This window comes from Podarcis tiliguerta, assembly GCF_965153285.1.
Source record: "Podarcis tiliguerta genome assembly, chromosome: 7".
Classification (NCBI taxonomy): Eukaryota; Metazoa; Chordata; class Lepidosauria; order Squamata; family Lacertidae; genus Podarcis; species Podarcis tiliguerta.
In genome coordinates, this window is record NC_139540.1 from 55,581,752 (window position 1) to 55,596,102 (window position 14,351).

General features: G+C 42.2%; 1 protein-coding gene across 5 annotated transcripts in view; it reads left to right on the forward strand.

Annotated features, from left to right (window-relative positions):
• The window catches only part of NFATC1 (nuclear factor of activated T cells 1), a 123,669-nt gene that overhangs the window by 62,305 nt on the left and 47,013 nt on the right, over positions 1-14,351 (forward strand). For all 5 annotated transcript variants that reach the window (XR_014513267.1, XM_083449169.1, XM_083449167.1 and 2 more), the window contains exons 5-6: positions 3,199-3,371; positions 3,677-3,817. Coding sequence is in view for 4 of the 5 variants with exons in the window: in XM_083449169.1 (XP_083305295.1) it covers positions 3,199-3,371; positions 3,677-3,817 (314 nt within the window). In the remaining variant the exon portion in view is untranslated. The remainder of the gene's footprint in view (positions 1-3,198; positions 3,372-3,676; positions 3,818-14,351) is intronic.

The window sequence follows — 14,351 nt, forward strand, 5'->3', positions numbered from 1 at the left end:
GACAGCTCTGACCATTTTTGATATTTTATAGCAGGAGAGTTGTGCCAAATTCTAGTTGAAAATGTATGTGGAAACTGGCTTTCTTCCACTGAAGTCGGTGGCATGCAATCAATTTATACAAATGGAGCATATGGCCAGCCCTCTTCCCAGTTTACTGAAGTAAATTTACTCCTTTCTTGTCTTTGGCAAGCACGTAGCGTATTAGTCTTCCCCATAACTCGCGTCATAATGACAAACATAATGGCAGTTTGTTTATGCAAATTGCGTGCTCCGTTTCTTGGTGCTGAAACTAAACAAAAGGGAGCAAGTTTTACCTGTTGAATTTTTGTGTGCCATGTAATAGTAGTAGTAGTAGTAGTAGTAGTAGTAGTAGTAGTAGTAAGGGCTGGCTGAGATATAAAGCCAAACCATTGGTTTGCATAATGAGAGCAAGCCTTCAGGAAGCCTTGGGGCCCATGCACCCCTTCTTCATTTTCTGGAGCCCAATACTTCCCTCCTTCTTTCCTAGTCTGAGGCAAACCATAGTTTGTTGCTTCATCCAAACCCTCAAAACCAGGGCTGGAATCCAAGTTCAAACTATGGTTGTCTATCTTGGATTGGAAGACAAGCACCCCCAAACCAGGAAATAAATTGTTGTAAAGGGGAGGTAGAAATGTGCAACGTGGAGCATCTACAAGACTAATTTTCATGGCATCTAACCATATTCTGTCTGAATCAGCCCAAAGCCCCAGGGATTGAAAGATAATAAAAGAGGTGAAGTTGCTCTAATTTTACAAACTTATTTCATATCCTCCATTATAATAAAGACTGGTTGAGTGGATCTCTGAGCCAGAGTCTATAAATTTTCATGACGGTATTATATCCATAGTTATAATAAATTTTAATCAAACATTCCACTCAAGGTTTTTGTGTGTGTGTGTTTTTGACATTTACAAGGCTTGCTTATGTCTGTGAGCTGAGAACCTCACACTTAATATGGGCTTAACAATGGGATCAGGGTGAAGAAAAGCTATTCCTGTTATTGCACTCTGCATTTAAATCCTAATTCTGCAAATCATGTTTACAGTGAGGAAGAAAAATACTAACATACTCAGTGTAAAGCAAATGTCTAACTCAGGGATCCAAGTTTCAGCATTAAGTCCCATTCATTTCCCTTAGTATGTTTTGCTGAAGATGATACTCCAGAGTAAATGATGTTGGAGATTTTTCATCACCTCCCCCATGCCCAAGATTTCATTTCTTTAAGGTTTTCTTCAAAGCAAGATAGCTGTTAGCTGACTCTTCAAAAATGTAGTACATTTACCTAGCAAGGGGCCCATTAGTACCATGTGATGCAAGTGTTGTTGGCTCTCCATTCTGATATTCCTGCTTTCCCCCCCTTTCTCCTCTCCTTTTTTTCATTCTTGCCATTTTCCTTCTAGGAAAATTCCTTGGAATTACGACTTCTGTTCTTAGATTCCATGGATTTTGAAATTATACCCAGTTAGGAGCTAGTGCTTACTTGGAGCCAGGGATGGGGCAGAAGGGTGATGGTGGCTGGGGAGAGCAAGTGGAGGGCTGTGGCAAGTGGGGAAGGGGCTAATCAACTGCTGTGATCACCACCTGAGGCAATTAACTCAGTTTAACTAATGTAGCGGTCGCCAACCTTTTACAACTCATGTCTGAGAGAGTGCTGTGGGTACTAGTCACAACATGGCCGCCATGGGGGCATGGCATAACACAAAGTTAGAGTGCTGTCATGGTGAAGCTTTTCCCATAATTGTATTCCATACTAGAAAAGGAATTGCTGCCTGCCATACAGCTACTAAAGGCTCAATAACCCTGTTTTCCCCTAAACCTGAGCTTAGGCTGCCATCCCATACTACTTACCTAGGAGAAAGCCCCATTAAATACAAAGAGACTTACTTCTAAGTAGACATGTATGCCACTGTACTTTAAGTTAAGTATATAGTGAATTCTTAAGGGGTGCCTGAACACAGCAGAAGTCATGCCTGAGCCTCTTTGCAAAGTTTCCACATTTTGCATTTGCCATTTTTGGGAGAAGCAATGGCTGTTTATAGTGGTACGATACTGCTTTAAAGCTGTAGTGCAGATGGGGCCTTAGAAAGGGAACAGCACATTTTGCTGCATAACTTTCTACCTAGAGGCTTCATTTTTCAAAATGAGAGCTCAGAGTCTGGGGTTCCTACCTAATGGACAGCTTTCGGACTCGCTTGCTGGTACATATCTGTTTAGTGGTTTGGGAGCCTTTCCATGAAAAGGCTCTATCAGCTGCTGATTTAAACATCTTTATAATCAATAGGAGTTTCCTATTTTCACCTGAGAAATGTTGGTAGGGATAGAATAGGACATTCCTATTTTCACTGGAGAAATATTGGAGAGGATGTAACATTTCTTTTTCAAAATGGCACCTGGTTTAAACTTTATCCATAAATCTTAATCCTGAAGCTGTTTATCTTTTCTTTTCTTACCCAATTGCTCAAAATTCCCCTACCCTTAAATAATTTTCAACATAACGGCCCTCCACGGGTGTCAGAGCAAGGAGCTACAGCATTAAGAGAACCATTCAGTAATAAATATTCGTGGAATGAAGTTTCAAAAACATCTCAGGATTCTTAACTGCAGTGCTAGGGACAGTATATTCCTGTTTGTCAGAGAAATGCCAGGAAGATTAATGATGTGGGTCCAACCCTGTTCACATCGATCATAGGGTTTTTGTTAGTCCCAGGAGCTGGAGCCAAAAACCCCAGATTTCCACTGAGTTACTTCCAGAAGGTGAATGGAAGTGGGAAAAGAGCCCCATGATCCTTTCTGTGATATCCAAATGTCCCATAAAAGGGAAGGGATATCAGGTAGCAGTTGCCTAGCAACTCTGTAGGCCTCATGCTGCCATGTGGCGAATTAGCAAGCAGTGCTAAAATAAGAGTGGGGCCAATGGGCAACTCATGTTAGCTCCTTTCCAGAGGCGGCACTCTTGAAAGTTTGGATAACTGATTTCTGGATTGATCCAAGGGTGGATTAAGCTATTGGGTAAGGACTTCCCGAGGGATTTTAATTCTGTGAATGGGAGCTATGTGGTACTTTTTCCTCAGTGAGACTATAATTCCCCTCCCACCCCTCAAAAAAAATAAATGTTTTTCTGGAAGCTTATGAAGGCTGGTTTAAAAGTTTGTTTTTTATTTGTTTATATTTGGACAGCATTGACTGTGCTGGAATACTGAAACTCAGAAATTCAGATATAGAGCTGAGGAAAGGAGAAACTGACATTGGAAGGAAGAATACACGGGTTCGACTAGTCTTTCGCGTTCATATCCCACAACCTAATGGGAGAACCCTTTCTCTACAAGTGGCATCCAACCCAATTGAGTGCTGTGAGTATAATCTCTCTCTCTCTCTCTCTCTCTCTCTCTGTGTGTGTGTGTGTGTGTGTGTTCATGTGCATGCTCAGCATCAATGTATTTTGCTTTGTCCGTTCCATCCTTAAAATTCATCACTGAAACCAAAATTAAAATTATTTCCAGCAGAAATTGGCATATCTTGATTTAAGTAGGCTTGCTAGAAGGATTATGGTTTGAATATCAGGACAAAATCCTTCAGACCTCTGTGTATGTGTTTGTGCGTTCACAGTATTTGATTTGTACTTATAATAACGGTGCTTATTTCTCAATCTCATCAGCTCAAAGATCTGCTCAGGAGCTGCCTTTGGTAGAGAAGCAAAGTGCTGATAGCTATCATGTGATGGGTGGAAAGAAAATGATACTGAACGGACACAACTTTCTTCAAGACTCCAAAGTCATATTTGTGGAGAAAGCTCCAGGTATTTAAAACACTGGTCCTACAGATGAGTGCAGATCTGTGTTTGTGTGTTGCTGGTTGTATGTCATGAGAAGTAAAAGTTACATGGGCCCCTATCCATTATTTTTTAACATGCAGACAGTTTTAGAAGTGTGGAACTTGCAACCCTCTGGACGTGGCCTGATGCCTGGCTTCTATCAGCTGTAGCCAGTGCTCAGGGATAATAGGAGTTCTTAGTCCAACACCTCTAGGGTCACAGGTATCACACTACTGTTTTAGAGGCTTCCATAAGCGACACTAATAGCCTGAACCTAAACAAATTTGGAAATAAGCCCCACTGACTTCAATGGGAAAGCCTAAAAATGCTATCCTTTCTTAAATGCATTTTTAAAAAACCTAGTGAAAGAAGCAAACATGTGTTTGCCACTAATACATCAGGAAACTTTGGTCAATCTCCCCCAACAGGATGTGTTACTACACAGAACATTTGAAGATTCATCTTCTCTGCTTCCATAATTTACATATCAGGGAAAGCACTCTGTGCTTGCATCTAAATGAATGCTTGAATCCAAAGGGGCGCTGGCAGAAGGAGATGGGCCACCTCATCCCTTGCAACTGGCTCATGGAAGGATTTGGAAATCCTTATCTTCCATTATGGACCACCCTATTAATGAGGAAAGGCATTTTTTAGGGGAACTGATGAGGAAGGAGGAGATAGATATGCCAGCATCTGCCCAGCCCCTTGTTCACTGTGTGAATTCCAAAGTGTTAGTTGTGTGAGTCTCTTGGAAACAAAAAAACAACTGCGTCCTCTAGGACTTTAAAGACCGCAACTGCATCCACACAGAAGTTTATTCCATTTCCTCCAACATTTCCCTTACTGTTAATTTCCGTGTATTAAATTTCAGCTTTCACACAATGTAGAAGCTACTTCCGGAACTTTAGTGAAAGGTAGCTCAAGCTTCTAGGGACGCGGGTGGCGCTGTGGATAAAAGCCTCAGCACCTAGGGCTTGCTGATCGAAAGGTCGGCGGTTCGAATCCCCGCGGCGGGGTGCGCTCCTGTTGTTCGGTCCCAGCACCTGCCAACCTAGCAGTTCGAAAGCACTCCCGGGTGCAAGTAGATAAATAGGGACCGCTTACTAGCGGGAAGGTAAACGGCGTTTCCGTGTGCGGCTCTGGCTCGCCAGAGCAGCGATGTCACGCTGGCCACGTGACCCGGAAGTGTCTCCGGACAGCGCTGGCCCCCAGCCTCTTAAGTGAGATGGGTGCACAACCCTAGAGTCTGTCAAGACTGGCCCGTATGGGCAGGGGTACCTTTACCTTTACCTTAGCTCAAGCTTAATGCTTGTCTCTGCATCATTTGAAAATGTATTCCCCCCCCCCCATAAGCAAATAACGCAGGAGTGAGCACTTTGTTTAAAAACTGAAATGAATTAAGCGTAATTAAATGGACATTTGGTGCCTCTGTGGGAGGTGGGTGGGATTGGGGGGGGGAGAATGTTGCGATTTTTGGCATCAGGTTTGTATCCATTTATTCTCTTGTGTAGAGATTGACCTGCTTGTCGTATATAAACAGACCATTGTTTCACGTAATGGCATATATGGTATTGCAGGGTGTATAGAGAAATAAGCCCCTGGCTACTCTGATTAGATCCTGTAATACTCTTCTTAACAGTGCAAGTAGGAAGTGGGGTTTGCACTATGGTTACCTGCAGAAACTAGTGATGTATGATGGAGAAATTCAGATACCACTTGTTGATCTCCCATGCTATATCTGCTTTGGCCCTTAGCCTATATTGTTAAAACAATAATAACCTTCTACTGATGAAACCTTTCTCAATGATGGGCGCCAGAGCAAATGATGTAATTGCACATAATGTTTATAACAATTGCTGGACAGAGCTCTACAATCTGTAAAGGAGCTTCTGATGGTGTGTGGCTGATTTTATTATGTCCTAGTCAGAGGGAGTGTTATAGTTTCTTTCACACATGATTTATTTCAATTCCCATATTTTTTAAACCGAGGATTTGGGGTTTCTTGCCTGCTGCCTGCTGATCATTTATGTTTCTCATTTCATCCCCCCCCCCATTATTTTAATAATTAGTTGGCAAGGCGCACTACTGACAGCAAGCAAGCATTGAAAAACATTTCTCGTGGCACACTGGGGAATTACTGTAGTTGTTGTAGGAATTGTTGTAGTAAATGTAAGGGGTGTGTGAAGCTTTGTAAATTTAAGTAGGTGCTCATCTAGGAAGACCAGCGCTGATCCAAACATGTCTGACAGCCGTGCGAAGACCAGGAACGAAATAAAACATATTACCATTGAAGAAGCCCACTTTTGTTGTCTGTCCTTTTATAACCTGAACTTCCTCTTCCTTTTCCGAGGTGCTGTAGAGTCAACTCTAAATTAAGCTGCAAATGGCTGAGGGGATGAGGGAACATCTTTCTGGATCTGCCATTTTATTTCAAACCATTGGTGAGACCGGGGGTTAAGTAAATATAATTCAGAGTAAACCCGAGATCACAAGTGAGGCTAGAATAGATAGGGAGCTGAGCGCTGAAGGCAGGGTCAGTGAAGGCGAGAGCAAAGGGGGAGTAGCTTTCCTTTTTAAATGCCTTCTTGTTTTAGAAAAGGTTTCCGTGGTGCTGGCACAAACGAGACATTCCACAGCTGCTTGCTGAAACCCCCTGAACTTTAAGCTGTCTCCTGAAATTCTCCCGCACTTAACGTCTCCCAGCCGTTCAAACGGAGGCTTTGATGGTCATGGCCGTTTAACCCTCGACATTCACTGAGTTCCAAAGAGATTGCCGTTTCACTCTGCAATCTTCTGACTGTCCCTAACAGCACAATGTGCTTTTGCTGAGTAAGGCAGTCTCTGGCAACTGTCGCATCCAACTGCAGTACAGTTACCGAGATGCAAACTGACCGGGTCAGTCAAATGCCCTCTCATAGACTCCCTTGCTGTCTTCCACGTGATCAATGCTGGGAGAAGTGAATAAAATACATAAAGTGGGTGCCTTCAAACTAGGAACCCAGCGGAGTGGGTTGCATGGAGGAGAGCAGAAAGGGAGAGCTTTAGGTGTGACCTATTTTAGAATTGGCCATTAAATTCTGGATTCTGTGATTTCTTTGCCATCATGCCTCTGGGAGAATGTACTCAACATGTCTTTGAGCTTCTGCAATACATATATTTAACTTGGCCAGAATAGTTAGTGTTAACTTTTAAAACACTGACATCTTTTGGAAGATTTGTCCTACGAAGAACTGCATTATTGCTATTGAAACTCTCTCCCCACTGAATGCTGTGAAAGAGATCTCCCATAATAAAATAGTGAGATAAATTGTGTCCTCACTAAAAGAGAGCACATGTTGCGGCGAGACCTGGAGACTGACCTCCTGGTTGTGGGTGGGTTAATTGGATAGCCACAACACCCGATTGGTAGGTCCCTCATTGCTGGGTTTAATCTGGCCATTGGGGTGCAGTCTAAACGGATCAAGGGACCTATATATACCCATGCACGTGACTCAGAGCTTCCTCTTATGGGTCCTGCACTGGAACACCTGCCCACCTCCCTACTTTTAGGGCATTTTTGCGATTGACCTTGCTATGCCATCGTGTGTCATCTGTCGTTGGGACATGGGCACGGCAGGAATTTTCCCCACTTGGCTGATTGGCCATTGCCATTTGGGTTTCGCCTGCCACGTAGCAAATCATCCCAACTTGTAAGGTTGCAGATAGGCACTGGTTTATGTGATAGGGATGGGAGAATGGTCTCGCCATCCCTATGTGAAGGGTATTCTGTTAAAGGAATCCAGGGACTCAACTTGGTTTGGTCAACCCCTGAGAGGGGGTTGTGCCTGTGCCTGAGTCCAGGGGAGCATCTGGGGTGTGAACAGAGTCTGTTCCTGGGCTTTTCAACTACCTCAGATGTTCACCCTTGGCTTACCTATGCTGGTGCCCTGTGTCAGCACTGCCTGCAAGGGTGCAGGCAGCTAGTCGAACCACTCACTTTTCTGTAATCAATAAAGTTGTGGTCTAAATTCTGCCAAAAACCAAAACTAAAATTTGAGTCAAATATGTGTTTTTTTAGGGGGGAGGTCTCTGGGTCTGAACACGCAAATTGAAAAACAGTACAAAACTACACTTTCTGTGCAATCAGAAGTTGGTGGAAGTCAGAGTAAGTACTGAACTATCAGGACATTTTGAATTCAAGATTAAAGCTTTAAAATGGAGCTGACATCCTTTCTTTTTAAAAAAATGAAAACCTGTGACTGGGTATGTTGGATACACTTTAATGTTGATTTTCATTGTGAAAAAATATAGCTGGATGGGCAAAACAGTAAACTGTTGACAAAAAAAAAAAATACATTGGAAGCAGACCAGGAGAAAAGAATCCAGGCAGTTTTAAGAGAAGACACTACAATAAAAACATGTGATCTGAAGTCCACGTATGGGGGAACTGGGACTTCCCATTCTGACCAGGAGCATATGAACTTGCTGTCAGGCAATGTAGTGGCTGGCTATAATGTTACTAGTATTGCAATTGTATGCATGTCTACACAAGATTGGGTTTCAGTAGGACTTACTCTCTGGTAAGTGTGTATAGGATTGCAGTCTAAAGGAAGTATTAGAATTTAATGCATGCATTTTAACATTGTAAATGGTTGACAACTCTACGTAGTGAGCAATTTCTTCTTTTACCAGTGTAGCTGATGGCATGGCTAATGGCAATGTAATATTATATTGTTGCACGCCACTCCTATCTACAAGTCACATATGGTGCCAGGGGGTTCCAGGTTTCCTCGGAACGAAGGACAGCAGAGATTGTGGTGTCTCTATGATATATGGTTTATTTACACACATACACAACTTGAGCCTACAATGGAGGGCCTCAGAGCATTCACACTCCAAGAGGATCTTGCTTCTTCCATAGCCACAGCCTTGGATTCCAGCAGAAATCAAGCAATGGCTCTGTCTCTCAGCTGCCGAGCCTGCAGCCAGCTTCTTGATCACATAACTCACACTCCCAACTCTGGCCTTTGTCTTTCTAACTACCAGCAAGTTGGGGGAGAGGACAGGCCCATTTGCTATGTGACACAGAACCACTTCCTTTGTTACCTTAATGGCTCATGTTTAGAGGGCCATTATCTCACCCGGAAGCTAGCAGGGCTATTCCAGGAACTGAATCTGTGCTGGATTCAGGAATGAGAATGGGGCTCGGGCATACAACCTACCTCTCTCAAACTCATAACACTATATCATAGAACGTATCTATATATTTATATATCTGTATATTATTTTGACATTCTGCACCGAGTTACCAAAATTGTGATCCACCCCTAAGGACAAACTCAAAGGCTATAATAAGGTCTATGTTAATTAATGTGATCTATGAATATAATAGCATTTGCTTATGCAAATCATTCCAATATATTAATTCATCGAATGTTGTGAACTCTGCCTCCCTATAAGGGCTAGCTTTCAGTTGCTAGGATCTGGAGAAATAGCATTGTCCTTGCATGAGAAAGGCGGGAGAAGAGGCACTGTTGGCCTGTCTTAACAATGACTCATATGAAAGGGAAGCCCTGAAGAATCGTCAAGTCCGTTCTTGAACTTCAAGCCAGAAACAGAGCTGTGGTCTCAACTAAACTCCCTCTTCACTGAAATGAAGTATGAGAAGATGTATGAGACGTTAGCCTCACCTACAGTGCTCTGTGTCTGTGTTTCTTAATGCTGAAAGGAGAAGCTAGGTGGGAGGATATTATTAGCTGCTTAACATACTTATCTAAAATGCTTGTTGGGGGAGAAACATTGTGCAAAGACCTCTTCTGAAAGCAGAGTTATTTTTTATGCAGTAGTGAGAGCTGGGGTTGGGATTGCTCTCCTTTCAAGAGCCATAGCATGCTGTCTTCAGAAGTGTACTGTAATTTCCTCAGGCATTTTATAAGGCTGTTTTTTAAAAAATAAAGTGTTGAAGTAAGCCCTTACTTCAGGGGCTTTTTTGTCAATAAATTATTGCTTGCACATCCAGCTATATTTTCCAGAAGTGAAAGTCAATATTAAATGTGTATCCAAGACACTCAGTCACACAGTTATTAAAGAAGAAGAAGATGCCAGCTATATTTTACAGGTTCAGCCTTCTTAAATTCAAGATTTCCTTGTAGCAGTGAGTCCAGTACTTCCTTTGGTTGCTGCAAACTCCTCTTTGCACAGAAAGAGTTGTGGTTTGGGACCGTCTTTCAATTTACCTTGCTTTTTAAATTTGGGTTAGCATTCAATAAAGAGAGTTTGAGAAGCAGTAATAAGATTCCTTTTTCGGGAGAAATCTTCAGCGTCTTCAGAGTTAACATTAACTATACTGGCCAAGGTGTGTATGTGGCACAAGCTCAAAGGAATGTTGACTACATTCTTCCTGAAGTCTGTGACGTGTGTTTAAAGAAATGGCAGAATTCATAATTCAGCACTAAAATAATTTGGTAAGATGCTTTGTCAAATGTATAAACTGTAGTTTGCTCGTAGGTGACCCTGTCAATCCAATTTACGGAATCATAGTTGAGAAAAATGGCAGACATCATTTCAAAAGCCATCTCAGGGATGCCTGAGAGATACCTTTTGAGAGTCAAGCTTCCTAGGATGGTCAAGGCCTATATAGGGCTCACCTGTGTGGTATCCGTGAACATACATGCACTTGCAGAGTTCTTCCCTGGCACCCAATAAATCTCCTTCCTGCTTAGACTTCCAAGAAGCATTCTATTGTAGCCAATATAATTGGTTGGCGAGTACAATTGATTGCGGTGTGTGCAGTGCCCAGGACAGTTAATCCAGTTTGCAGATATGCCAACAGACCCTGCCCCCGCCCCCCAAAAAAGGCTGGAGATCCCTGGCTTTATAACATCCCAGTTTAAGCACCTCCGTGTTTGTTCAGGGTATCTTCAAGATGATCTGACACAATCAGTGCACACACCGTCAAACACGTGATAAGCTTGGCATTGCTTGGCTCACCTTTTGTTGCACGCAATGTGATGGGTAAAGCATGGTTCATCACAGTGGTAGAACACATTGCACTAATCAAGCGACGTCTATAATCACATGCACAATTATATTAATTTGCCTTCAGGGTCGATTCATAAGTTTCTCACAAACAGACATTTTGTTAAATAATGTTTTATTTGGAAGAAGCACCAATTTCAATTCTTCCTTGCTCTTCCATATGAGTTTTTGGTGGGATATGAGTTAATTTTGTTGTTGTTTTCTTAATTTTTTGGGGGGGGGGATAGGAATGCTGCCGGGGGAAAGATCTGTATTGAGAATCATATTTCTGGTAGTTTCCCATGGAGTATATGTTTCTGCATTTGCTTTTAGCAAGCAACATAGCCTGCTTTATATTTTCCTGAAGCGTTTGTATTTAATCCCATGAGTTTTCAAAGAAAAACAGGGTAGTTAGGTGCAGGAAGGTTGCCACTTCTATATTACATTCCTAGAACGTGGAAGGCTTTAATGCATCTTTTAATGTAGGGAATAAGAAGCCATCACTGAGTTTGGGCAGTTTCTACTATTCACATAGCACTGTAGTTTAGCTGAATTATATCACTTGCATTTTTAAAAGAATTGACCAGGGGGAGCAGGAGAATCTTCAGGAAAAAGATTACTAGAAGTGGGGCAGGGATTGGTCCTGAAACAGACACGTCCCTCAGATACTTTAAGGACCTTTGGATGTGAGCTCTGCTTCTGTAGACATTTCGTTTTGCACTGCAGCATTTGAGGGCTCAAGGTTTGGCGTCTGTTCCGATGAGATGAGACGTGGAGACTAGTGAGCAGACTTTTGGCTGAACTCCATTTGGTAAAAGATCTTACATTCTCCGAGATCTTTCCATTGGTCTTTCCATTGCCAGCAGCAGTCACAGTTTGAGGGGCAAGTGGCCAGAAAAGGGTCAAGTTTCAGATTGGTAGTCAAGCTGCAGTTCACGTAATAAACTTAAGTGGGAGAATATCCCTCGGTCACATGCCTTCTGCATAATGTTGTTTTCTGCGGCTGCCTATCTCTCAGAGTCCACCACACCCATTTCACTTGCTTGCTGCATCCATTTCTGTGTCTGCTCAATTGCAAGGCACTTGGAAAGCCTCTGCCATCGAGAGGGGCTAGAAACATGAGAATTGTACAGTTTGGAGCACAAGAGTTAGTGGAAAGGTCACTTGTCCCTATTTCCAGGAGTGGTGCTGATTTTATAAAGGGGTCCCTGGCCACTTACCAGAAAGAGGTATCTTTAGCAGGGAGTTTAATCAGATGATGGAACCATTGCAGTGCGGAATCCTTTCACGAGCACACAGTAGTTGTGACGTCGCTGGTAGGAAATACATTTCAGATTTTCCTAACGCTGCAGCAGAGGAAAAGGCAAAGATAGTACGGGATGCATGCCATCCACGTAAGACGGTATCACTGTTACTGAGTCTTGCCATACAGTATTTCGATGAGGGCTATTAAGGTCAATATGTCCTATCAGCAACAATCCCACGATGGATATCAGCAACAATATCAGCAACAATCCCACGATGGATATAACCTTAGAATTCGTCTGTTTGCAAACAATTCAAGAATTTTGCGTTCAGAGGCAAGCTATGAACTATTTCAGTTGTCTATGTGCGTCTTTTAAAATTCAGTTTTGAAAATGCTGTTTAAGCCTTTGGGCAAAAAGTTAAACTGTAAAAGAAAGAAAGAAAGAAATCAAAACAAATTTAATGCCAGGTTTTTAAAGGGTCAGATATTAGATTAATTGCTCCAGTACAGAAAGTAATAACACCTCACTGGAGAAACATTATGTGTTCCAAAAAAAGATTTCTGGGGATAGATGAGAGGAGCATATATGAGTGGTTTGCTAGGTTTCCGTCTCCCTTTCTTTTACACACACTATCAACAACAACAACAACAATAACAAAGTCCATTTGGAGAGAATCACTTGAGTGAGTTAAACTTTAAAGGGAATGCCTGAAATGTGTCTGTTTCAGCTTTATGTTATGTCTGTAATTTGAATTATTTGCATTTTGGAAAGGTATAAATTGCTCTGGTGTACTTTTGTTGGACTTCGGCCAGGCAGGGAGTTGCCTTCGGCTGTGAGTCAGCCAGGCTGATGCAGATGTGGCAGCCTTACAATGGAAACTTTTGTGGTGTATCACTCCTCACTCCTCCGGCACATTCTGACTGGAGACGGCATCTAGCATACTTGGGTAGGATACTTGGCAAATGTTGTACTGACATAAGACCTTTTTCTCCAGTATAAGCAAGTCTTTTAGCATTTTGAGACCCCTAAAATTTATTCCATCCATTCCCAACTTTCCCCCCCTTAAAAAAACAAAACAAAATTAGCTGATCCAGATAAACCTACAAAACATGTTTACTGTAAGAAGTTGACGTAGTGCTCTAAGGTTTCTCTCCTGGAGTTGATCCCAGTCCGTGGGTGTAGAGATTTCCCTCTTGGTTCACCAGACGTAACATGAGGAATTGCCTGCTTTCCCCCCCTCTTTAATTCTTTGCTTTTTTTAATTCTTTGCTTTTTGGTCTCTGCTTCATAACAGTTTCTCCTCCTTATGTTTTTGTTAAATGAAATGTCACTAACTCTTATTGAGTCATCTGTTCCCCTCAACTTTTCTGCAGCAGCTAAAGTCTGGACATTCTCAAGAGAATTTTGTACTGGAGCAACACTAACTCTTGCTATTTCTCAGATAGTCAAAGGGCTCGATACAACCCCTTCCTTTAACGTAACACCTAAAAAACGTTCATGAACAGACACACATTTGTAATCAGCCTAAAAGGAAAAAAAGAAAAAGTAATATACAGCAATGGCACTGTAAAAAATAATTGAAAGATTTGATGAGTTGGCAGGAACTGTAAAACAGAATCCCAATTCAAGTAATTAATCTTTCAGAATAGATTGAATATAGAAAAAGCCTGAAGCTCTGGTAATTCCTTTACAAAGCTGAAAGGACTACAAACTCTTAACCAGCTCAGACGGTTCTAGGTATAGCATTTTCACCCTATCCTATTTTCATGTAGCTCTGATAAAACAATGAGTGGGATCTAGTCTGTGCCCTTTGCCCTTAATAGACTTCTCATGTCCAGTTTCTCCTTTTCTTTCTAATGCCCACAACAGTTCTAGGACACAGGTTAACTAGAGAGAGAGAGAGAGGAATCATCATGACTGGCCCAAACTTACCTAGAAAGCTTTATGGCTGGATAAGAATTTGAAGCCAACTCTCCTAAGTCCAACATTGTAGCCTTGGGATGGGGAAACCAAAGGCACTCCAGATGTTGTTGGATTTCAACTCCCATTGGCTCCAGCCACTCTAGCCCATCAGAGTCATAGAGTTGGAAGAGACCCCAAGGGTCATCTGGTCCCATCCCCTGCAATGCAGGAATCTCAACACGTGGTCCCCCACTCAATTTGAAACCATACCAGATCCTGCTTAGCTTTGCAAACATGCTAGCACTTTTATTGCTGCAATTTGTCTTTCCTGTACATCCTGCGAAATGTTTGCTAGGATCATCTTGGAAGGCTGA